The sequence below is a fragment of the Taudactylus pleione genome, unplaced genomic scaffold (genome assembly GCF_031769625.1).
Source record: "Taudactylus pleione unplaced genomic scaffold, aTauple2 ptg000441l, whole genome shotgun sequence".
Taxonomy (NCBI): Eukaryota; Metazoa; Chordata; class Amphibia; order Anura; family Myobatrachidae; genus Taudactylus; species Taudactylus pleione.
The window spans coordinates 167,224-194,867 of NW_028284843.1; the positions used below are offsets into that span (position 1 = coordinate 167,224).

Consider the following 27,644-nt stretch of genomic DNA (forward strand, 5'->3'; position numbering starts at 1 on the left):
AACCGCACTTCCGCCCCCACTTTACGTCACTTCTAGGTACATCTACTGAAAGGGATCTATACACTACCATATCTATTTCTACTCAGGGGTGAGACGCCGGCAATAACGGGGTTGGATACTGCAAAATGCAGGTGCTGGGGATTGTGGGTAAGGGTAACGGCTGTCCAGTTGCTGTGTGTGGGCTGGTGTCTCAATGCTGTTGCTGCGGTGCAAGATGTGTCATATATCATTATCACTGTACATTCCCCTCTCCCCCTATATAATAATAATACCACATATCAGTGTGTGCTGGGAGCTGTGCTATTCCCCCTCATATATCACTATACAGTCCCCTCTCCCCTATATAATACCACATATCAGTGTGTGCTGGGAGCTGTGCTATTCCCCCTCATATATCACTTTACAGTCCCCTCTCCCCTATATTATTATAATAATACCACATATCAGTGTGTGCTGGGAGCTGTGCTATTCCCCCTCATATATCACTTTACAGTCCCCTCTCCCCTATATTATTATAATAATACCACATATCAGAGTGTACTGGGAGCTGTGTCCCCTCCTCTCTTATATATCACTGTACAGTCCATCTTCCCCTATATAATAATACCACATAGTATGTACTGGGAGGTGTGTCCCCTCCCCTCATATATCACTGTACAGTCCATCTTCCCCTATATAATAATAATACCACATAGTATGTACTGGGAGCTGTGTCCCCTCCTCTCATATCACTGTACAGTCCCCTCTCCCCCTATATAATAATAATACCACATATCAGTGTGTGCTGGGAGCTGTGTTATTCCCCCTCATATATCACTGTACAGTCCATCTTCCCCTATATAATAATAAAACCACATAGTATGTGCTGGGAGCTGTGTCCTCTCCTCTCATATCACTGTACAGTCCATCTTCCCCTATACATTAATACCACATATCAGAGTGTACTGGGAGCTGTGTCCCCTCCTCTCATATCACTGTACAGTCCCCTCTCCCCTATATAATAATAATACCACATAGTATGAGCTAGGAGCTGTGTCCCCTCCTCTCATATCACTGTACAGTCCCCTCTCCCCTATATTATTATAATAATACCACATAGTATGTACTGGGAGCTGTGTCCTCTCCCCTCATATATCACTGTACAGTCCCCTCTCCCCTATATTATTATAATAATACCACATATCAGAGTGTACTGGAAGCTGTGTCCCCTCCTCTCATATCACTGTACAGTCCATCTTCCCCTATATAATAATAATACCACATAGTATGTACTGGGAGCTGTGTCCCCTCCCCTCATATATCACTGTACAGTCCATCTTCCCCTAAATAATAATAATACCACATAGTATGTACTGGGAGCTGTGTCCTCTCCCCTCATATATCACTGTACAGTCCCCTCTCCCCTATATTATTATAATACCACATAGTATGTACTGGGAGCTGTGTCCTCTCCCCTCATATATCACTGTACAGTCCCCTCTCCCCTATATTATTATAATAATACCACATATCAGAGTGTACTGGAAGCTGTGTCCCCTCCTCATATCACTGTACAGTCCATCTTCCCCTATATTATTATAATAATACCACATATCAGAGTGTACTGGAAGCTGTGTCCCCTCCTCTCATATCACTGTACAGTCCATCTTCCCCTATATAATAATAATACCACATAGTATGTACTGGGTGCTGTGTCCCCTCCCCTCATATATCACTGTACAGTCCCCTCTCCCCTATATTATTATAATAATACCACATATCAGAGTGTACTGGAAGCTGTGTCCTCTCCCCTCATATATCACTGTACAGTCCCCTCTCCCCTATATTATTATAATAATACCACATATCAGAGTGTACTGGAAGCTGTGTCCCCTCCTCTCATATCACTGTACAGTCCATCTTCCCCTATATAATAATACTACCACATAGTATGTACTGGGAGCTGTGTCCTCTCCCCTCATATATCACTGTACAGTCCCCTCTCCCCTATATTATTATAATAATACCACATATCAGAGTGTACTGGAAGCTGTGTCCCCTCCCCTCATATATCACTCTAATCACCCTCCCGGGCCAGTGTGCAGTCTCCACAGTTACTTACCTGGTTCACATGACTCTCCTGCTGCTGCTGCTCAGTTCTCGTGGCTGCGGAGGAAGAGAAGGCGGATTCTGCTGCATTGTGGAGAGGAGGTAAGGGCAGCTCTGCCGCAGCACAACACGCCCGACCACCCGCGCATGTTCTCTTATACAGCCACGGGATCGGGCTGGGTTAGGCGGCTGGCCACCGCTACTCACTCACAATCCTGCGGTGGCCGGCCAATAAGCATGACGTCCAGACATGCGCGTCGTGCCCTCTCAAACCCCACCCTTGTCACATCCAGACTGAGTCGCGCATGCGCAGTTAGGATGTTTTGACGGGCAGTGGGGAAAACGGGAGATTCTCTTTATATTGCGGGGTAGCGGGAGGGTAGGCAAGTATGATATATCTACAGTATCTATCTCATATCAATTTATCTCATATCTATATCTATCTCATATCTATTTTTCTCATATCTATCTATATCATATCTCATATCAATCTATCTCATATCTATATCTATCTCATATCTATCTCATACCTATCCATCTCATATATATCTACAGTATCTATCTCATATCTATCTACAGTATCTATCTCATATATATCTACAGTATCTATCTATCTCATATCTATCTATCTATCTCATATCTATCTCATATATATCTACAGTATCTACCTCATATCTATCTCATATATATCTACAGTATATCTATATCATATATATCTATCTCATAAATATCTACAGTATCTATCTCATATCTATCTATTCATCTATCTCATATCTATATCTATCTATCTCATATCTATCTATCTCATATATATCTACAGTGTCTATCTCATATTTATCTCATATATATGAGATAGATATGAGAAAAATAGATATGAGATAGATAGATATGAGATAGATAGATATAGATATGAGCTAGATAGATATGAGATAGATACTGTAGATATTTATGAGATAGATATGAGAAAAATAGATATCTACAGTATCTATATCATATATATCTCATATCTATCTACAGTATCTATCTCATATATATCCATCTATCTCATATCTATATCTATCTCATATATATCGATCTATCTCATATATATCTACAGTATCTATCTCATAGCTATCTCATTAATATCTACAGTATCTATCTATATCATATATATCTATCTCATATCTATCTCATATATATCTACAGTATCTATATCATATATATCTCATATCTATCTACAGTATCTATCTCATATCTATCCATCTATCTCATATCTATATCTATCTCATATATATCGATCTATCTCATATATATCTACAGTATCTATCTCATATATATCTACAGTATCCATCTCATATATATCTATCTATCTCATATATATCTATCTCATATATATCTATCTCTCTCATATCTATCTATCTATCTCATATATATCTACAGTATCTATCTCATATCTATCTCATATATATCTACAGTATCTATCTCATAGCTAACTATCCATCTATCTCATATCTATATATATCTCTCTATCTCATATATATCTACAGTATCTATTTATCCATCTATCTCATATCTAACTATCTCTCATATCTATCTATCTCATATATATCTACAGTATCCATCTCATATCTATCTCATATATATCTAGAGTATCTATCTCTCATATCTATCTATCTCATATATATCTGCAGTATCTATCTCATATATATCTGCAGTATCTATCTCATATCTATCTCATATATATCTGCAGTATCTATCTCATATCTATCTCATATCTATCTCATATATATCTAGAGTATCTCTCATATCTATCTCATATATCTACAGTATCTATCTCATATCTATCACATAGCTATCTCATATATATCTACAGTATCTAGCTCATATCTATGTCATATCTATCTCATATCTATCTATACATCTATCTCATATCTTTCTATCCATCTATCTATCTCATATCTATGTATCTATATAAATTTCTTCCCTATCTTCCCCTTCTGTGTCACGCATGTTTGTCTGCCCCTCCCCTTTAGAATGTGCTTTAATCGCTATTGCAGCAATGTATATAAATCGTGTCCTTGTCCTGTAATGTAATATACTGTAAGTTACTTGTTTCTTGTTCACCTATTAGTTCTATGTACTATGTAAGGCACTGCAGAACACTTGTGGCGCCATATAAATAAAGGATAATAATAATAATAATAATAGATCACCATGACCTGTGGTCACTTTCATTGCACACTCCCTACTGGCAACTGTTTGAATTTCATCTGGAAACTTTACTGACCTCTAGTAGTACATATCCTACATCACAGGAAAGAGACAGACGGTCCTTCACCACATACATTTTCTTTACAGGCATGAAATGTCCTCTAGGTGGCAGCACAGGATCAGGACATGGAAGGGCTAAGTAGTGAGACAAAGAATTAAAACTTCAGTATGGGGGAATCTAATTATGTAAATTTTAACTTAACACCTTTTCTTAAACCAATCAAAATTACCAAAAAAAACCAGAAAGTTATCTTTTTTTTTAAATCGTTTATTAGAATTATCAGAGATAAACAACGAAATAATTCAGTGTCATAGTAGATACATTAACCAATAACAATATATAAAGTCATATAGAAAAAATAAACCTGTGACATCATAATAGAAAAAAAAATTTCAACTGTTTTGAAATTGAGAAAGATATCATCTTAAGTGTTCGTAAAAAACATTGATAAGATGTGGTAAAAAATAAAGTTCAATTAGAGGATATTTGAGGTAAAGGGAAAGGATAGAAATTAAAAAGGTGGAGGGGGGAGTGTGTAAGCGAGTCGGGACAACATAATATAAAATAATAAGTTAAAACATCAGGAGCAGAAATAGGGGTCATGGTTCACGTAAGACGGGGAAGAGTAATCGCTTAGGAAGAGTACCAGGGAAACCATATTGAGTGAAATTTATGTACTGTATTATTCAATATACTCATAGTATACTCCATTTTAGATAAAAACCAAATTCTGTTTACAAGTTCTGGTTGAGTTGGTGTCTTATGTTTTTTCCAGTTACGTGCCAGTTGGTATTTGGCTGCACAGGAGATGTGGAGAACTAGTTTGTTAGTGTCCTTGGAAACCTGATCAACCGGGACACAGAGTAAGAGGTTGGCGGGGGAGAGAGAGAGAAAGGTAAGGTAACAGCAGATGATATGAGGGAGTGAACCATACTCCAGAATGGAATAATTTTTGGGCAGGACCACCAAACATGAACAAAAGTGCCGACATGTCCACATTGCCTCCAACACAGGTTAGAGGTGTTGGGATACATATGATGGAGTTGTTCTGGGACTAAATACCATCTGGTGAGAACTCTATATATGAATTTTCTCTGATTGCCACACTAATGGAACATTTAGAAATAGTAAGACGTCCCCCGTTTCCCAGGTGTCCTAAATCTGCCTCCCATGCGAGTTCATGTGTCAAGAGTAGGGGGATTCCGGTGCCAAAATAGAATGGTATAGAAAGGATATAGTACCCTTGTCAGTAGATCGGTGTATGCAATATCTTTCTATATGAGAAGGATTTCGAGGTGAGATAGTGGAAAATAAAGAGGTAACAAAGTGTCGAATTTGCAGGTATCGGTAGTGTAACGAATTGGGGATGCTGTGTTTTTCCTGAATATCATTAAATGACTGCAGGGCGAATTGTCCTATAATGTGACGGAGGCGGGCAATACCTGTCCTGGACCAGGCAGATATCATGGTAGGTGAGAGGCCTGGTGGGAAGGAAGGGTTGTTCCATATGGGGTCTGAGGAGACTGGTATGTGGAGAGAGTTTTTTTATTAAGATTATCCCATATCGAGAGTGTTAGAGCTACTGTTGGTATTGAGAGGGTGACACGGGATCTGTACTTGCAAGGTAACCAAGGCAAGTGTGAGATTGAATCCAAACCCACTAAAGCATTCTCAAGGTCAACCCAGCGTTTAGTAAAACTAGGAGCTTGCCAGGCTACCATCTGACTCAACTGAGAGGCTTTATAGTAGTGTAGGAGCAGAGGTAAACCCAGACCTTCTTCTGATGATCGTCTAGCTAAGATATCCCAACGTATACGGAATCATTTATAGTTCCATATAAATTTACAATATAAAGATTGGAGTTGGTTGAGGACTTGGTTATCGCCACAGGTAGTGTCTGAAACAAATAAAGCAATTTTGGTAGAACATTCATCTTTATTGCATTGATGCGCCCAATCCATGAGATAAAATAAGTTTTCCATTGTAGAATATCCTGTTCAATTGATTTAAACAAAGGAGGGTAGTTAGCTTTATATAGATGAATAGGGAGAGCTTCAGATTTGGTTTGATTGACTTTGTACCCCGACAGATCTCCATATAGGGACAATTCGCAAAATAAGTTTGGTAGAGAGTTGAGTGGTTTAGTCAAAGTAAGAAGAAGATCATCGGCAAATAAAGAGAGAGTATATTGAGAGTCTCCAATAGTTACACCAGATATATCAGGGTTAGCCCGTATTCTCCTAGCCAGCCTGGAAAAAGGATCCAAAAGTATCCCCCCAGCAAGAACAGAAGCAGTTGGGTTAACATAAAGGGATTTAATAGCTTGTAAAATTTACCCCCGAGGCCAAAAGTAGTAAGCGTGTGCATCATAAATGACCAGGATACCCTATCAAAGGCTTTCTCCGTGTCCAAAGCAAGCACAAGAGAGGGAAGTTGATGATTATTTATATAGTGAATAATGTCCACTGTTTGCCTAGTATTATCAAGTGCCTGCCTGGACGGAACAAAGCCCACCTGGTCCGGATGGATAAGGTTAGGTAGAAGGGGATTGAGCCTGTTTGCAAGTATCTTAGCGAAAATTTTAAATCTGCTTTAAGTAAAGACATAGGTCGATAATTAGAGGTGATGAGAGGATCCTTACCTGGTTTGGGAATGACCGTGATGGTAGCTCTGGTGGTAGAGGGGTGAACAGTTTCACCATTCAAAATCTGGTTGAACATCTCAGGAAATTGTGGGATTAAAGAGGCTTGGAACGTTTTGTAGTAGGATATTGGGAATCCATCAGGGCCAGGTGCTTTAGATTGTTTTTGTGTTTTCAGGGCATTACAAGTTTCCTCTTCTGTAATGGGAAGTCCGAGTGTTCCCAACATTTGTGGATCAATATAGGGGAGACCACAAGAGGATAAATAATCTACAGTTTGAGGGTCGTCATTGGGGTCTGGACTGGCTGATCCTGAGAGGTTATATAAATGGCTATAATAAGTCTTAAAATAGTATTTATGGCAACTGGATTGTATTGAGATTCCTCATTGTCATCTTTAAGGGCTTGAATGGCAGATTTAGCTTTCCGGGATTTTAATCTGTTTGCTAGTAGAGCGTCCGCCTTATTACTTTTTTCATAGAAACGCTGATTAAGCCAGCGGAGGGATTTCTCGGTTGTTTTCAGCCAGAAGGGCATTAAGATAATTTTTAGCTGATGTAAGTTTTTTATAGAGAAGAGGAGAAGGATTGTTTTTGTGGGAAGTTTCTAAACTTTGAACTTCTTCAGTCAAATGAGCTAATTGAAGTTTATTCTTCTTATTTCTATAAGAAGCATAGCTAATTATATGTCCGCGTATAACCGATTTTTGGGCTTCCCAAACTAAAGGTGAACAGCGGGAATTTGCTTTATTATTAGAAAAATAATCAGCTAATGCGGATCTAATTTTTTCTTGAAATTGTGGTATCTTCAAAAGTGTTTCACTTAAATGCCAGGGATGTTTAGACATAGGTGTTTCTAGGAGATCGAAAGCAATTGTGAGAATAGAGTGGTCCGACCATGTATTGGGTAGGATAGAGGAATCGATTAAGTGTCCTGAAAGTTGGGTGCAACAAAGAAACAAATCAATTCTAGAATATATGTTTGATGAGGGGGGGAAAGTATAGTCGCGAGAGGAGGGGTTAAATGCACACCAAGCGTCGAAAAGTCCCGATTCTCATAAATGTTTATGAAGAGATTCAGTAAGTTGATGTGTTTGGGGGCGGTTTGGAGAGTGCGATTTATCTAGTTCTGGATTGAGGACAGCATTAAAGTCCCCACCTACAATGAGACAACCCTTCCTTCTTTTATTTAGAATTGAAAAAAATTAGTTGTAGAAGGAGATTTGGTTTGTGTTAGGAGCATATATATTAGCTATCGTCAAATCTAAATGTCCCAATTAACAATTTATAATAATGAACCTGCCTTCTGAGTCAGTAAAGACAGAGTCTTGAACAAAGGGTAGTTTATTGTTGATTAGTATAGCTACACCATTATGTTTACTTGGGCTGGAAGAGTAAAACACACTTGAGAAATGCTTAGATTGAAGAGATGGGTGAGAGGAGGCACAAAAGTGGGTTTCCTATAGGAATACAATGCCAGCTTTAAGACCATGAATGGAGCGAAAAAGTAATGATCGCTTCTGAGGCGTATTGAGACCTTTGACATTCATGGAGGCATTTTAATGCATTTAAAAAAAAACAGACTAGATTTGGGGGGGGAATAAAAGAACGTTGGATCCTGACTTGCTTAAAGGGTGGGGGGAAAAAAAAAAAAAAGCAGCAAGGGAGAAGTCTGGATATGAAATCCCCGAGTCCAGCGGAGGATAACACACACAGAAATTAGGACCTTAGAGTCCAGAGAGGTTTAAAAAACAAAATTCCTATAACCTCTAGAAAATATGATAATAAAAAAAAAACAGACAAAAGAAAAGTTTATAGTATGCAAAGTATTCAATAGCTAAATGTAAATAAATCTAAACAAAATTGAATTGAGATGGAACCCTCTGGGTGTGTTCTGAATATAATGAATATATTGTAAGGCCTATATTGTATTGGAAAAAACATATAATTAATGTATAAATTCTAGTAATGAGAACTTTCAAAAACAAGAAAATGAGGTATTGGCAATAGACGGAAGGCAGAGTAGCTTTGAAACACCTATATAACATCTCCTAGAATACATGGTAAATTATTGATGTATAACCTGTGGATAAACAACAATATACAGGCGAGAAAACAAAAACATGTTATATAAATTTCGCAATAATAACAATCTATATTAGTGAAAAAGGATATAAATCTTCTTGAGTGTTGATATAAAGGAGGAAGTCAGAGATCCAAAGTAGTAATAGGTATGACTGAGCAGGACTCGTGAAAAACAACAATACCTATTAGACAAGTGTGTGTTCATTTTCGATAAGGGAGAAGTTCAAGTGTCGCCATTAGTTGAGTGAGGGGGGGATCCGGATTCTTCAAGGTGAGTCAGCAAGTCTTTACCCTCTCTAGAATCTCGGATAATAATCGGTCTGCCGTGAAGATCGATAATAAGTTTAAAGGGGAACCCCCAGCGGTATTGAATTCCACGATCACATAGAGCCCTTGTTAGTTCTCTTCGTTTAATAATTGTGGTAGGTGCAAGGTCCCGATAGAACTGAAGTTTGGTATTCTCGTATAGGATGTGAGGCTTGCCTTGGGTTGGGGCTAGGATGGATTCTTTGTCTTTAAAACTGAGAAATCTTATAATGTCATCTCTCGGGGGGTCACCCTCTCGAGGTTTGGGTCTGAGTGCTCGATGCGCCCGTTTCTAGAGGTATGTGACGAGAGCCCAGGTCTGGGAGAATAAAAGAGAATATCTTATGTAGGTAGGGTTCCAGAGATTCTGAGGTTATTGATTCAGGCACATTACGAATATGGAGATTATTTTTCCTTTCACGATTTTCAAGATCTTCATTTTTGGTGCGAAGATCAGAAAGTTCTTGAGCTATATGATCCAAGTATCTGTGTGTCTCAGTCTGAGCTTTGTGGAGAATATCCTGACGAGTTTCCAGTTTAGACGTTCTAGAGGCTAAGGAGGAAATATCCGATTTAATAGATGAAACTGCCTTGTCAAGTTTGGTCTCCAAGGATTCTTTAAAGTCAGTGATTAGCGACTTTAGGGCTAGGATACATAGAGAGGGCAGGGGAAGAGGATCCATCTTCATCTTGAAGTGGAAGTGAGGGGAAGAAGGATTTTGCAGCTGTGACATTTTGTTGTTTCTTGTGAAGTGCTGAGCGATGTCGCCACTCGTTGGTTTCTTAGTTCTTGTGTTGGATCTGTTCATGACGGTAAGGGTGATTCACCGTTGGTCAGAGGTAAGCGAGATGGTTAACGTAAAAAGGCCAGTGAATAGACTCCCAGAGGGTATGAAATCTGGTGTTTAGGGTGCCATAAGCAAGTTGCGAAGATTTCAAGTGTGGCTATTAAAAAGTGATGTAATTTTACATATTGAAAAGTTACAACAAGTTGCCACAAGAGGGAGCCAAGACCTCAGTAAAAGAAACAATCAATCTGGTTACAGCAGCAAGTTGAGACACATCCCTTTTTTTATTATTTATTTCTTCAAAATCTTATTTGATCTCTCTTGGTGTTCTCTCTTTTTGTGTGTTTGCCCAGCTATATAATAGGGGGACAATGCTGCAAATCTGCAGTCTACTGGGACCAGCTATCCGGACCCGTGCAGGGTGGTGGGCTGGAAAGGATGTTAGCTGCAACAGCACATTAGAAAATGAGGTGGAAGGGTCGGTAACCCAACATTGGGCTCATCACTGATGGCTGGGCATAGAGAACGGGCTCCACAGGTCAGGAGGGGGCTGCAGTGTAGGCTGCTGGAGTATGGGACACTGGGAGTGTCCTTGGGGTGAGGGTAGCCGTGCTGGGCACTAGCCAGAGCAATCGGCTCTAATCAGGCAGCAGCAGTGAGGCTGCAGGGGGTTAGCCACTTGCGTGGTCAGACCTATGAGGAGGATGCCGTTAGGGGTGAGGCAGCCATTACAGGGGTGGTCGGCGTGCAAGGAAGCAGCCGATATACACAGCTCCCGTGATAGATGTCACTGGTGTGAGTGGGAGCCGCACGGGACACCAGCCGGAGCAATCGGCTATCACCTGGCGGCAGCGGGGCAGCAGTGGAGCCGCAGGATATCGGTCACCAGGGGGAGATTGCCGCTAGAGGGACGGCCAGTGCGCTAGGAAGCAGCCGGTATACACAGACGCCGCAGACAGGTTCAGATGTCCCAGCGGGGGTAGTAGAGCAGGTAAGCGGGTACTAACTGGGTGGAAGGGGAGCGCAGGAATCCAGTTCCCTTGTGCTTCGTGTCGTGGGCCAGTGGATGGTCCTCGCCGCATGCAGCAAATCTAGGTCCCGGCTTGAGGGAGGTGACTAGTGCCCCCCGACTCCATGAAGCCAGTCCCTCAGTTGAATGTGAGTAGAGGTGCAGTTCCGTAGCATCAGGAGGCACCAGAGGGTCAGAAACTGTGTATTTTTAAGTGTTGGAATGGAGCTACTCCAAAATGCGTCCACTCTCCATGCTCGTCAGGCCATGCCTACAAAGTTATCTTCTTTAACCACTTAACTGGCGTCAGCCTCTCTGTTCCCCGGGTTCTGCATAGGAGATCCGTTCTGCACAAATGTCTCCCCAGACCCTCCTGCAGTGATGCGGTGGTCTGTGACCCCCGACATCACTGCAGGAAACGTGCCCCAGTGCGAATGGCAGTCTGGGAAGCATGCGACACCAGTTAAAGGTTACCCTCCAGAGTATGCTGATTTCTGCATGTACAGAGATTAGCTGCAGCAGGGGGGGGACTGGTGATCAGCCGGTCCACTGCGCTCTGCATCACACAGGTAAAGGGGCGGGGCTAGACAGGGATAAAAGTGGGGGTCACGTGGGGCATCTATTTGCACTAAGGAGAGAGGTGGGGTTATGATGAACATTAAAATATATGTTTTTTTTCTGGGGGATAAAAATATTTATATAATAAACAATTACATATAGTCATCCATGCTGATGGGACCCATTGTCCCTGGGGGTGAGGGTGGGGGCTCTGCCTGGCGACTTTTTACCACTAGGGGGGTGGGGGTTGGTATTACTGGGTATTTTTTTACACTGTGGGGTTATTTTTGATGGGGGTGTCTAAGGACAAAGGGGTTGCGGGTTAGGATTAGCATCCCCATAACATCCCCTAAATGTATAGATTTTTAAATACTTCTCAAACTTAATTAAATAAATTAAAAAAAAAATGACAATTTCTGTGCGGTTTTGCCGAAATTTTTTTTGTCAGTTAAGTGGTTGAAACCCATTGAATTGTAATTGTTATGTTACCACATGTGAATGTAGAAATGTAGCTTTTCCCATTCAGTTTAATGATCCTCTCATTTCAGTGATGTTGCAGCGTGTGAACTAGGGCTCTGATTTAGGTTGTTCGCAATGTTGCGTTCGCATGCAGCCGGCCAATGTTTGCAATCTGCAAATAGAACGCAGTGTGCGTGTGCGAACCAGGTGCTGCGATCGGGAATGCGATCTCAGGCAGTACACAGACCCATCACTCATTGAGTGACAATAAGTGGCGTTTGTGGGTGGTGATGGGGAGTGGTCATGTGAACACGAGCGTGTCAGTGTGATGGAACGACGATGCAGGGGCGTGCATAGATTATTCACAGTGATCCCATACGCAGCCTGAGTACTCACTGTGTGCAGGCAGGGTCATGTCAGCCACAAGTGTGCGCGGAGCTCCGATGTTACGCCATTTTGCATACCTGCACATTAGTACGAATGTGAGAAGAGGGTAAGAGGGCGGCACTATGTAGTGCTGGGTGTCTGCATCTATTGCTGTGACGGCAGTGTGAATTAATTCATTAGCATATTTTCACAGCGGCCAGGTACGTGCGAACGCAGCATTGCGATTCAACTTTAATCAGGCCCTATATGTGAAAACGTACCCATTACATCAGTATATTAAGAGGAGGGGTCCTGTGTGGAAATGTTTGGGCCGTACTCCCATGATACTATAGCACCAGGAGAAGAGAGATGGTGATAAAGTCTTACCTACCTTGTGCGCATTAGCCATATTTCAGAAGAAAAACACAGAAACATGGCGAGTGTGATCACAAGGCATGACCATAAAGCGAGGGTCCCATGGAAGGTGCTGGCCCCTGACTCAGGGGAGTGTGTGCACCCCTTCTAGATAGGCTATTTACCCATTGAAATAGACAGTTGACTAATTGTTTAAAATAAACCCACATCAAATAGTCTCTATTGGTGTGTAATGAAATCAGTGTGTCCCAAGAAATATTCACTGCCAGCCAATCACAAGCAGCCAGTGTGAGAAGAGGACGTCTCATCATTTAGTGGTGGGCAGCGTTAGTAGGCACCTTCTGTATATGATATGTCTTCTTTTTAAACACTTGAACTACAGATCAAGACAAAAAGGAGAAAGAAAAGGAACTATAATCATTGGCCTGAGCAGACTATAGATCAAGAAGGAAGCTTTTATTCTAGCACCAATAAAGTGATGATGGTTTGGTATAATCATGGATAAAATTCACACTGAGCTGACATATAATAGTATTACAAATAATCTCTATTTAATTGGTTGGGTGCCTGTTAATTCCTGTGGAATTCCTTGCGGTGAGCTTTGAAACCACGGCCGGATCCAGTGGTCGGCGGATCTCCAAGTTCTAGCTACCCGCAAACATACCGAGGGCTAATACGGCTACAACTCTGACAGGCATCCCTGCTGTTGTACAGAGGTGCACAGTGCTGATTACATATTTAAAGTTGTGGACTTTGGACACTTTGTAACCGAACAAGCAGGGAATAGAATTTATACCTAGATGGAACTATTGCTCGTTATATTGCTACATAAGTAACCAGTGGTTACAAGTATTGCCAATGTTGCTGGATACAATATTATTTTTAAGTTACAGAAGACATTGGGCATGATTCATCAAGAATCGCAATTGCAAAGCTGCACACAGGCTATAGCGATATGATGTATGCACTCAAGCTATAGATATATGATAATACTTCATTTATTTTAAAACTTGCAACATAAATAGCATAAATATATATATACACAATATAAATATTATAATATAGTATACATAATAACAACAACAACTTAGGTACACATAATATTACCACATATTATGCCCCCTCCAAACAAATATCACCAAACTTAACCATATATCATCTAACACCTACAAAGAAAAACTAAGCAAGGATTTATAACACACATCACCTGTTCTAAATCACACAACTAACAAACTTAACTCTACCCATCACCATTACCTGCCACCTCCAGGCAGATGTATGCAAAACCTTCTCATACAAATAATAACAAAATCATGTAAGAAGAAAAAGACTCCCAGCTGAACAAAAAGAGTCTATTCAGCACCCAATCAAGGGGGCTTCAACTAACCACACCGACAGAACCAGCTGACAGCGTCTAGCCTCCCCCTATCCAGATCCATCATCCTCTTCAGCTCTTGTAGAATCGAACCCACCACCACTTCACAGAGGAGGACCTTTCTGTATGGAGACATGACACCGTGCACCCCACGTGTGGTATCTAACTGCTAAACTAACTAAAAAAATTGTGGTCAAATCAAATCCACTGTACCTTCTGACTACCCCATAAGCCAACTCAGGGTAACTAAGACCCGAAAGGCACGGGATTCCAATGGCCCTTGATACCTCCTCATAAACTTTTACATTAAAGGGGCACTCATGCAGGCAGGAAGTGGTCCATTGTCTCCTCCACCCCTGGACATTCTTCCCATGGACAACCACGGTCACTGGCACTCCTTCACTTGAGGTTCCCTCTAACATAAATTTTTCCATGAAAAGAGAGCCAGGCAATATCTTGAAACTTTGGTGGTATCCTCTGTGAATTTAACAGAGCTAACCCGTCTGAAGCGGCATTACCCGGGCAGTCCCTCAGTGACAGCGGGACATGAAAGAGAGTCTGCAAAATTCTGTTCCCCAACTCCCTCTTGGAACAGTTTTTAGTGCAAATTGTATTTATTATAGAAAAAATCAATAGAATAAAAATACAATTACTTACAGACAGTATCCGGGTCATTGCCGGGAGAGACAATATAGCAGAAATACGACACTTGAGAACGTCAAACCTCAATCACAAAAAGTACCAGTGGTATCATAAAATATCACAACATAAGACCCATTTATATAGAAACAAAAAACACAAAAAAGACACAACACAAGCAGACAAAGACATAACTAGACAACAAGGGAAGAGGGGAGAGGAAGGAAGGGGAATAGATATAGTAAAGTAAGAAGAGAAAAAAGTGAAAAAGAAAAAAAAAATAGCAGTCACCTCATATCACATAATATAGTCACAGATTTATCAGTACTTATTGGGAGGGAATTAAGAGAAATGTAATGAAAAGTATAGCTGTTAATTAATGTCTGAACCATGTGCAGATGCGCAAGAATTATCATTATATGTTATTAATTATTATTTGATACTAATCTAGGAAACTGGAGGGCGGGAAGCGGAAAGGATACTTTTGAAGAACACTGAGTGCTTGAAATCCATCCAGCAACACCAAGTATCTCTAAAGGACTCATAATCACCATCAGCAGAGGACACTATATCATCCATATCCATATATAGATCCAGCCTAGTGAACCAGTCCATAACTGTTGGAGGAGAGGAGGAGCGCCATTTCACCGGAATAACTGCTTTAGCAGCATTATTCAAATGACATAATAAAGTTTTCTTGTACTGTGAACCAACGTGATAACAGTTTATATTGAGTCTCCCTAACACCAACACTAGGAGAGCACGCGTGAGCCAACTTAAATATTTTCTCCCACTCATCGTCAGTTAGGGGAGAGAGAGGCTAGCATCTGCTAAAAGAAAATTATAAATCAGCGAGATAGTGTGAATTGGAGGGACAGGGCTAATACATAATTGCTAAAATGGCGTACAGGGTAAGCATAAAGTTTTGGGGGGACCAAGAGACTGCAAAAAATGCAGTACCTGGAGGTAGCGCCAATATTCCCGAGAGGGTAAATTCCACTTCCCACAGACCTCATCAAAGGGCACAACGCTACCACCACTCACCAGCTGTCCGAACCTAAAGAGTCCTACCGCTAACCAAGGATGAAAAATCCTAATGTCCAGGCCTGGGAGTAATTGTTCATTAAACAGGAATGAGGCGAGGGGGGAGTGAGACGATGATATCGAGGGGGATTTACGCAGTGTTTTCCAAGAGCTTAACATAGGGCCAATGGTCGGGTGAGAGATTTTGGGAAGGACAGGGAGCCAAGGGGCTATTGATAGAGGGATCTTCAGCATCTGATTCTCAATGTGCACCATTGTTTAGAGGTGTCTGGTCTGGACCAGGACAAAATTCTTTGTAGGATGCAGGCCTGATAGTAACCTTTAATATTTGGGAGGCGTAGGCCACCCCGCTCTTTATGGCGGGACATGACATCTAATTTCAAACGCGGCCTGCCGCCTCCCCAGACAAAATCTCTAATAAGGGCCTGGACTTCCAGGAACCATCGCGGAGGTAGTTGAATTGGGAGGGTTTGTAACAAGTAAAGGATCTTGGGAAGAGAATTCATTTTGAGAATGCCCAGCCTCCCAAACCATGAGAAGCGTCCTGATTTCCATAATCTCAAATCCGAGTGTATCCTGCTCAGAAGGGGAGTGAAATTGGCCTCAAATAGGCGAGAGAGATCTCTAGTAAGATTAACTCCTAGATATGTAAGTTGGGAAGGGTGCCAGGTGAAAGGGAACGCTGATTTAAGGCCTGAAACCATCTGTGGGGAAGCCGTAATATTTAAGGCCACCGATTTAGAATAGTTGTCTTTAAAGTTGGAGAGATCACCAAATATCCTAAATTCCTCCACCAAATTTGGTAGAGAAATAACAGGATTAGTAATCGTGGCCAATAAGTCATCAGCAAATAAAGCTAATTTATATTCATCGTTATGTAATCTAAAGCCAGATACATTCGGATTCAGTCTGATCGACCTTGCCAAAGCCTCCATACACACAACAAAAATCAGGGGGGACAAAGGACAGCCCTGCTTAGTACCATTATTAATGAAAAAGGAGTTAGAGAGGGAGCCGTTAACCCTAATGCGGGCAGAGGGAGAACGATAAAGAGCAAGAACGCGTTGAAGGCAAATAGGACCGAGTCCCAAGTGTCTCAATATTCCAGACATAAAACTCCAATCTATCCTATCAAATGCCTTCTCGGCGTCAGTAGACAATAGGATTGCTGGAGTGTCAGTAGACGAGATATAATGAATAAGGGCTATAATTTTGGATGTATTGTCCCTAGCTTCCCGACCCGGTACAAACCCCACCTGGTCATTGTGAATCAGAGAAGGTAGAAAGTGTTTTAATCTGTTTGATAAAAGTTTTGCATACAGTTTAATATCTATGTTAAGGAGGGAGATTGGACAGTAACTGGGACAGAGGGAGGGGTCCTTGCCTTCCTTAGGGATGACCGTAATGTGGGATTCTAGGGATTGGCCTGAAAAGGGGGTCCTATCGGAAACCGAATTGAAAGCCTCCAACAATGGGGGAGCCAGTTTGTCCTTAAAAGCTTTATAGTAATTTATAGAAAAACCGTCAGGGCCAGGACTTTTCCGGAAGGGGTGGATTTAATAGCTTCCAACAACTCAGTTAAAGTAAAAGGTTTCTCTAAGTCCCCACTGGCAAGGTCGTCCAGCTTGGGGAATCCAATTCTAGGCCTCTATGGCCTGTTGTTTCCCAAGAACATCAGGAAATGCAGAAGGGGCAGGCAAATTATACAACGCAGAATAATATGGGCAGAAAGCTTCTGCAATCTTATGGGTATCATGGAAAACTATTCCCCTCCCATCCTTAATAGAAGGGATAAAGGAACGGGCTCTCTGAGTTCGCAAAGCTCTTGCCAACATCTTTCCGGGTTTATTACCCCAACGATAATATCGATTACGACATTTTTGGAAAGAATGTTTGACCTTGTCGAGTAGAAGTTTATTTAGGGCTGAACGAGCTTGGACTAAGTCCACATAAACATCAGAGGAAAGGGAAGTTTTGTGAGTAGATTCCAAAACCTGTATTCTCTGCAATAAATGGTCTATCTGTCCCAACCTTTGTTTCTTTAAATAAGAACCAAGTTGGATGCATTTTCCTCTGAGGACAAATTTATGGGCTTCCCATATAATGAGGCTAAATACATCCGGGGTGGTATTACAATCTAGATATGCATCAATGGCCTCTTCTAACTGAGATCTACAGTAAGGGTCAGACAAAAGGGACTCATTAAAACGCCAAGATCTAGTGATTGGATCAGAAAATCCAAGCGAGATGTCCACCCCTACCGGAGCATGATCAGACCAGGTTGTCACTCCTATAAAAGTGTCTTGTATCAAGTGTAGAAATCTATGGCCAACTAATATGTAATCTATCCTGGAATAGGACTGGTGGGAACTAGAATAATATGAGTAGTCCCTATCTAATGGATGTGAGAAGCGCCAAACATCGGACAGCTGATGAGTGTAAAGCAACCGTCTTACCTTCCTCGATGTTCGGCAAGGGACTGATGAGGAGCCCGACGAGGTGTCTAGTAGATGGTCCAGAACCCAATTAAAGTCTCCACCTACCATCAAGATCCCCTGTTGGAGTGTATCAATTTTATCCAGAACCCTCTCAAGAAAGGTTGGCTGGCCCTGGTTTGGTGCATAAATATTAGCAAATGTGAAAAGTTGATTAAAAATAGAGCACTTAACCAGTAGGCATCTCCCCTCCTCCAAATCATGCACTTCAACATTGGTGACAGGCAAATGTTTAGTGAAAAGAATAGCAACACCCTTAGATTTTGATTGGGAATAATTACTATAATAAGTTATGGGGTAAAATTGGTTATTAAGTCGAGGAGCAGAGGAGGAGTGATGGAAGTGGGTTTCCTGTACAAAAACGATATCTGCTTTATCCGCATGAAAAGAACGAAGGGCTTGGGTTCTCTTTTCTGGGATATTCAGTCCCCTGGCATTAATAGAGACTATTCGTAATGAAGCAGCCATATGTGGAGAATAGGGCTAAGGCACCATGACAGAGAAGAATACATCAGATAAAAATTAGTAGAGGGACTAAGTAAGAGAGGAGGGAGGGAAAGGGAAAAAGGGAAGAAACATGAAGGAATGAAGGGGAGACATAAAAAACGGAAATTGCGATAGTATAGCAATACATTTATGAGAGGAAAAAGAAAAGAAAAAACGCTGCCGGACAATAAGGGGACCACCAGGGAACCCTTGTCATGGGAAAAAATTAGCGGTAGGGGGCACACAGGGGCGAAGTGCCCACGCCATCCAATAAAAAAGCAAAAATCACAATCTAGTAGAGACACACAATATTATCAATATAAATTAAATAAACATAATCACATAACTCCTCAAAAAAGAAGTAAATGTAGTCAGAATATATTTCTCTTTTTTTTTTTAAAACAGGTAAGTAGAGAGAAGGCATATACTAGCATTTTAACTTGAAAAAAGGTATGTAACTCAGTTAATCTGACACATCTGACTATAAATGGACCTTGGGAAGAAAGAGATCTAATAAGCCTCTAATAACAAAAGAGGCCCGGACGGCCCAATTCTAAACATTTCTGTAATAACAATTCTGCAAAAAATAATTAAAAGAAAGAGCCAAGAATGAATATCGTCTCAATGAAGGGAAACCCTCTAATATGCTGAACATAGATCAGGTGGGGTCCGATGCTGGAGGGGAGTCAGGACCTTTAGGTTTCTTTTTATGATGCTGTACTTGTTGCCAACGGTCTCTTCTCGGACGGCCAAGAGGAGCAAGTAGAGGAAGTGAAAAAGCCTGCCAATCGGGAAGTGTAATAAGCTCCACGCCCAAAGCAGAGCAGAAATCAGGTAAATCCTCAGGAGACTGGAGAACTAGATGTTTACCGGCATGAGTGACCTGTAGAGAGAACGGAAATCCCCATCTATATTTGATTTCTTGTTTACGCAGGGAATCTGTAAGAGGTTTCAATAACCGCCGTTGTTGGAGAGTCCCACAAGATAGGTCTTGAAAAATTTGTAGACGGGTACCATTAAATTCCACACCTTTCTGATTACGCACTTTACGTAGAATCTCTTCTTTTTGTGAGAAGTAGTGGACACGGTAAGTAACGTCTCTCGGATGATCAGTTGCAAGACCCTTCGGACGCAGAGCTCTGTGAGCACGATCAAATTCCACAGGATCATTGGGGTCAAGTTCCAGTATTTCTCCAAAAATTTTATTTAGGGCATCAATCAGTCCAGATGGAGGGACATCCTCAGGAAGCCCCCGGACATGAATATTGTTTCTGCGACCTCTGTTGTCCAGGTCATCCAGTCTGTTTTGCATTGTCCTCATGTCTGAGGCTTGTTGGGAGACTAAATTGTGAAGATGAGATAACTGGTTGTCAACTCACTCTTTCTCCTCTTCAAGGGTAACCATGCGGGATCCCAGATGTTTAACATCAGCTTGCACTAACGAGATCTGAGTCTGCATTGAGTCCTGGATTCGAGACTCCAACGCCTGCATGTCTTGTTTAGAGGGTAGAGAGCGGACGTGGGTTAATACTTCTGTGATTTCCCCTCGCAATTGAGACAATTGAGCATGAAGGTCACCGGATGCGGGAGAACGAGCCATGGTAGGGGAGGAAATCTGCAAAGGTATGGAGTCAGCAACAGGTGAATCCGCAATATGTGAAATGGATAGATATGAGCGAAGGTTAGGTTGAGAGGAATCGACCGTTGGTGTCCGAGGATCTTTTTTCTGCGAAACTCTCTTGGTCCTGCCCATCAGGAAAAGACTGTGTTAGGTAGATGGATGGCGGGTAGCACATTCCCCTGTTAGTAAGACCACATAGCAAGCAGGAAATGATCACATAGAGCCACCGGGCTCACACTATAGCTCCACTGAAAAGGGGGATAGAGTGAAGCATTTGGTGAGCAGGTGAAGGCAAGCCAAGATGCTAGTATAACAGCCTTTAGGTAGAGAGGGGAAGTGGATTATATAAAAGCCCCCGAGGCATATACAATAAAAGCAGTGCTAAGGGGACTGAGCTGGTGAAGGAGAGGTATGAGCTCACCACTTTCCAGGATATCACCTCCAAGGCAAACACCTCGGCACTACTGGGGGCACCAGCAAGACTCTGCAGGTCCACAGCCAGGATCAGGATCCAACAGATATCAGGATCACACAGGGCCTCAGGAAGGCCACATCAGGCACAGCAGGGTAAGGGCGTAGCACAGGGTCCCCAGCAGGTGTTGTCAGGAGAACCAGCCTTGTGAGGTAGTAATGATACAGCCGCACAGTGACCCCTATGCGGGGTAGTATCAGTAATCCCCGAGTGCAGCGGTGAGATCAGACGACGCGGACCCAGAGACTCCTCCGCCACATGCCCAGAAATATAGTCCCTAGCTTCAGGAGGTAGGGAAGGCCAAGATCCACACCAGGCTCCAGGGAGGTCGCGCCGAGCGGGAGCGCAGCACGGGCTTTCCGGCGGGCATCGACAGCAGCTCAGGCCAACGGAGGTAAGGAGGAGACCACCCGATGTCACCCACGTGGAGGGAGGGTCAGCCGGTCACAGGTGTAGCGGTGGGACCAGGCGCCGCGGACGCAGAGGCACCGCCGCAACAGGTCCGGAAATCCAGTCCCCGGCTTCAGGAGGTCGGGAAGGCCACAACCCGCAAAGGCATTTAAAAATGCCTTCCGATTCTGCGGACCTTCTCCCTCAATGTGGGCATGTATAGAGCCGATGTGGGAGCAAGCAGGGGTGTCAGGAACCGCCGGAAAGATGCTTTTAAAGGAGGCCAGGAAGGAGCTCTCCCAAAACACGTCTCTCCTCAGTGCTTGCTAGGCCACGCCCCCTTGGAACAGTTTTTGACTTCACTCATTCCCACACCATATCGCTTTATCACGTTCAAGCTCTGGATGACATAGATCAGGAGGTAACCATGCCATGTCAGGACTGTGACTATTTCAGTACATAAAGATAGACTACTTTTGCCAAAGTTCCATTGTAGTCATTGGAGGAGCTATCCTGCTTGCTGGCATGCTTCTCATTCAGGGGATAGAGTGTTAAAGTGATCATCTGTTTCCCATGTGTCAGGTTGTGGGATTCCTAGATTGCTCATTATTTCAAACCTGATTCCATTTGGGTCACATGTTCTGAAACTTCCTATGGATCACAGACCTCTAGTATAAATCCTGTTACTAACTGTGTCTCAGTGTCTGTGCAACATTGTTTTCAGGTATTTTCTTGGACTCCTGACAGATCCCCGCTGTGCCTGTGGATTGCTGTGGACTTTGTTGTATTCCACATGAACTTCTGATGTCAGTCACTCGCTGCACTACAGGGCCCAGCATTCCTATTGCCTAAGTATTGCTGATTGCTCCATCACCGCACTGTCACCATTTTGCTGCACTATTTACCTGTCTGTTGTCTTTCCGTTCCTGTGGATATTGAACTCATCCTTGTTACAGTTGTCAACTTCACCATTAAAGTGTCATCTCTACATCACGGGGCTCAACCCCGCTCCAAACCCTAGCCACACTACAGGGCCCAACCCTGCTACAATCTTCTCCGCATCACGGGGCTCAACCCCGCTACAATCTTCTCCGAATCCCGGGGCTCAACCCTGCGACAATCCTCTCTGCATCACGGGGTTCAACCCCGCTCCGAACCCTAGCCACACTACAGGGCCCAACCCTGCTACAATCTTCTCCGCATCACAGGGCTCAACCCCGCTACCATCTTCTCTGCATCACAGGGCTCAACCCCACTACAATCTTCTCCGTGTCATGGGGTTCAAACCCGCTAAAATCTTCTCCGCATCACAGGGCTCAACCCCACTACAATCCTCTCTGCATCACAGGGCTCAACCCTGCTCCGAACTCTAGCCACGCCGCAGGGCTCAACCCTGTCCTGGAATCTCATAGTCTTACAGGGCTTAACCCTGCTCCGACTTCACTACTCCACAAGACTAAAGTTTGCTTCATCTCTCACTGCACCGCAGGGCTCAGTCCTGTCCCGGAACTATATTATTCTGCAGGGATCGCTCTGCTCCGGATTTCCATTACTACAGGGTTCTACCCTGGCAAAGGTCCTTAATGTCATCCTGAGATGTTAGCCTCATTCTGGACTCGGGGTTCCCTACCACATTAGTCCCTAAAGACTGCTTATATATATTTGGGGATTCCCTCCTATACATATTATTGCATATGTGAACCTCTGTGCTGTTTGAGACTTTATATGAGACCTTGCTGTTTATGATTCATATGTGAATAAATTCTATTTTACTTTTATCCTGTGCTACTGAGTTTCATGGAAAGGTCATTCCTAAGACCACCCCAGTTTATTGTGCCTAGTAGGCCTGCCTCCCTCCAGGAGTCTCAAGTGTCGGCAGCTGTGACATGCCGAATCTGAAAACTTTTCACTTGGCCACCATCTATCCATAGACTGAGGAAGGGAGACACCCATGGTCTGAATCCCTCTACCCACCGAGGGGGAGTATCCAAAAACATACTCCCAATGTTAAATTTTATAAATGATCACAAAAAAAAAATCACAGGGTTTACCATATCTAAACCCCGGTCTTTCCTCGATTTGTAGGTAATACTTTTCTTAACTATGTTGGTCCTATTCCCCCACAACTGCAGAAAGAATAAGGAGTTCAATCTAGCCCACATAGATTGAGGCAGAAAGCACACGTAACTGACATACAAAAATATAGGGACCAGGAAAGTTTTGCACAGGTCAACCTTTTCCCTAAAAGACAACTTCCATCTTTTCCAACACTCTACCTTCTTGGTAGCATCCTCCAGTCTCCTAAACCAATTTAGAGAGGCATAATCACCATGATCAAATTTGATGCCTAGGATTTTAATCTGATCACTGACCTGGGGGAAGCTGTCCGGAAGGGAAAATTCATCACATTCCTCTCCCATCCAAAAACCTTCACACTTTTCACGATTTACTCTCGAGCATGAGTCTTCAGAATACTCACAGATCAGATGCTCCATGTCACAGACCTTCACCTGAGAATACAGAACCACTGTGACATCATCTGCATAGGCTACTGCCCTCAAGGGACACACTGGACTCAGCTGCACCCCTCCTGCAGTTCCGCTCTCTACCCTTCTGATAAAGGGATCGATCACAAAAACTTATAAAAGGGGGCTCAGGGGGCAACCCATACGAACCCCAGAGCATACCTCAAAGGCAGGATCCACCCAACCGTTCACAAGTGGGAAGTTTTTAGCCAGTTGATATAGAGTCTTCAACCAATTAACCACCCGCCCTGGAAGACCATACCAGTCCAGTAAAGCCCAAAGGTAGTTGTGGTTTACCCGGTCAAAAGCCTTAGACTGATCCAATGCCAGTGAGTACTTTCCCCACTTCTCAGCCCTGCACCGCTCAATGGCCTCCCGGACACCAAGGACAGCACTAAATCTGCTTCGGCCTTTCACAGTACAGTGCCGAAAAGATGAAAGCAGAAGCTCAGAAAATTCTGAAAGCCTATAGAAAACCACTTTCGCCAAAATCTTTCTCTCTGTATCAAGAATGATCAATGGGGTGCCAATTCTCAATACAAGATGGGTCTTTTCCTTTGGATAATAAAATAAGTGCAGACAACCTCATGGAAGGAGGGAGAATTCCCTCATCCAGGCTCACATTAAATACTTCCACAAGGCAAGGAATTAGGAGGTCTGAAAAGGTCTTATAAAACTCAGATGTTGAACCATCTGGTCCTGGTGATTTTTTGTAGTTCAACCCCACTATCGCTTTCCTAACTTCCTCTGCAGTTATATCACAAGCCAAAGAGTCAAGAGAAGTACCCTGAGAATCCAGACCAGGAGTTCTAGTAAGTGGCTGCTCAGACAACAGATCAGAATAGTAGGACGCAACTAAATCCAGAATCTCTTCCTTATCTTTACGAAGAGCATCCTGTTCGTCAACCAGTCCTCTGACATGTTTGGCATCAACTGACGCCTTACAGCTCTGGTAAGGATCTGGTGAGTGGTATGAACCATAATCCCTTTCCAAAACCAAAGACGCCAATCACTTATATTGAAATTCTCTCATCTGAGCTTTCACTCGGGAGATTTCCCCACAATTTCCCTCCTCAGAGATCAAGAAATCTAATTTCTTTCTCAGTCTATGGTAGACATTGCACTTTAATAAGTTTCTCTTGGCTACAAGACCACAGAAAAACTTAGATTCTCTTTTTTTATTCCGACCTACTCCAACCAGCCTCCAGAAGTGTCTCCTGAGATTGAAAGAAGACCTTGAAAGACTGCCAAACTCTCTCTTCCTCCAGAAGCTCCGAGTTCATACGCCAAAGGCCCCGCCCTTTCTGAGGGGTTTCTAATGTATAAGGGATTAAGGGGGTCATTCAGACCCGGTCGTTAGCGCCGATGCGCTCGGACCGGGTCGATGGCCCCCCACAGAGCATGCGCACGACGGCGCCGATGCGCGCATGCGTGAGACCCGCTACAACCAACAGCGCCGGTCGTAGCGGGTCTCGATCCAAAGGGGGCGAGCTGTCGATGTTGATTGACAGCTCGCCCCGTTTGGAAGGCGGGCCAGGTGGGTGGCAGCCCAAATGGAGGCGTTCCCATGGGAACGCCTACCATTTGGGGGAGGCCCCACTGACATCACTAGTAATGTCAGTGGAGAGCTTCCGGCTCAGACAGAGCCAGAAGCTCTTCGGGGCTTACAACAAGGGAGACCCTACCCTAGGGTCTCGTCGTAAGCCCCGATGGTCGCGATGGTCTCTGACCATCTCGACCATCACCGGAGCGGTTGTTAGAGCTGTGGGTGTTAACCCAAAGCCTAACGACCGCAACAGGTGGGCGGTCAGGATGCAAGCGGCCGCCCAGTTTCTGAGCGACCGCTTGCATCCTCCGACCGCCTCTGAATGAGGCCCTAAGTTTTAGAAGTCTCTTTAACAAAAAACCTATCTATCCTAGACCTATGGCTACCACTAAAGAAAGTGAAACCTGTGAGGTCTGGGGAATGACGAATATGTACATCCACCAGACCCGCCTGTCTAACCATACTAACTAAAAAATTCGAATCATAGCCCAGAGGTCTCCTTGAGTCCCCTCTGTCTTTTGGCCTAATTATGGTATTAAATTCACCACCAAAGATAACCTGCTGGGCCGTAAAAAGATAAGGTTTTATCTCCATAAAGAGACATTTCCTCTCTTTATGGAGATAAAGAGAGGAAATGTTGTGACTGAGGACCATAAATATTGATTAACCTAAGGTTCTGTCCCTTCATGTTAACATCCAAAATCATACATCTGCCTGTCTGCAATTCTATAATCTTGCATATAGTTACCATGCCGGTAAAAAGTACTGCCACCCCACCGTACGGCTCGGCCGCAAGAGACCAGTAAGAAGGACCCCTCCTCCACTCACGCTTCACTTTGTGAAGGAGATCCAATTTACTAATGCTAGTCTCCTGCAAAAACAAAAAAATCAACCTCAACCGTGTTGAAAAAATCAAGGGCCATCATACAAGCACGTTCTGACACTACGGAAGCCACATTAATTGTGGCGCATCGTATAGGGTGAGGATCCATATTTATAGATTATAAAAGAAACACGACCTTGCTTACTTTTACTTCTCCACGTGAAACCTCTAACCATGAAAAACACAACCAAGGAAACTTAACCCTGCATACCAGCCCCCACTGGGCCAGCAACTTCCACACCCGAAGTCAGGGGCACCTCCTGCGTACCCCCTCCTCCATCCCCTTGAGACAACATCTCCCCACCATCATAAGGCTCTAAAATTGGGGGATTTGACTCAAGATTTATACCTACAACCACACCATGCGCCACCTGACTAGAGTCCACAACTGATCACAAAGATTAATCAATCACCTCCTCCTCCATCTCTAATCCCTGAGTCTCCTCTATAACATCCACCACTCTATCAATTTTTTAAACATCTTCCATTAACTCTGTTCCAACCGGGTCCCATATCAAACCATCCCGATCCTCTTCTGGAGATACCTCCTGTTCTGGCCCTTTTCTCTTTTTCCCTTCCCTTTATTACCACTCTTTACTTCACCTTGCTTTGCCATCCTCCTTGCTTTCCTTCTACTAACTGCAGATACCAAGAACAACTCACCTCCCTCCCTCACTATCTCACCTTCCTCGTCAGATGTAAAAACATCAAATTTATTTGACAATATTACAGTCGTATCCTCCCCTTTCCTCTTCTTCTTCCTCCCACCTTTAACTTTTCGAAAAGGTTCTTCCTCCACCTCTTCCCTTCTCACCTCCTCCCTTCTCTCCACCTCCACTCTCTTGCTCTTCTCTTACCACTTCTACCACTGCACTCCTTTCACTTTCTGTATCTTTCCTTCCTCCACTGTCTTGACGAGGTTGCCTAGATTGTGGCATGCTTTCGGGCACCTACTATAGGGGTGCCCTTCTTCCCCACATAGGTTACATTTAACCACATGACATTCTTTCGAGATGTTCCCAATTTTCCCACACAGTGAACACTTAACAACCATACAATCACCACTCAGATGCCTAAAGTCTCCATATTTAAAGCATGTCCTCGGCTGCCCAGGGTAAAAGCACTGAACCCTATTTTGCCCTATGTAGGCAGCCGAGGGAACATGCACAAAACCAGCATCTGAGTGGCGCAACTTGATCAGCACCTCCCAAGGTAACTCAGATCGTACTCTACAGACCTTGCT

The 27,644-nt window shown here is 43.2% G+C and overlaps 1 protein-coding gene across 1 annotated transcript in view; it reads right to left on the reverse strand.

The window, feature by feature from the left end:
* MASP2 (MBL associated serine protease 2) overlaps nt 1-27,644 on the reverse strand; it is a 250,999-nt gene that overhangs the window by 74,366 nt on the left and 148,989 nt on the right. The window contains exon 6 of the mRNA XM_088447809.1: nt 4,355-4,473. Coding sequence (XP_088303935.1) covers nt 4,355-4,473 — 119 coding nt within the window. The remainder of the gene's footprint in view (nt 1-4,354; nt 4,474-27,644) is intronic.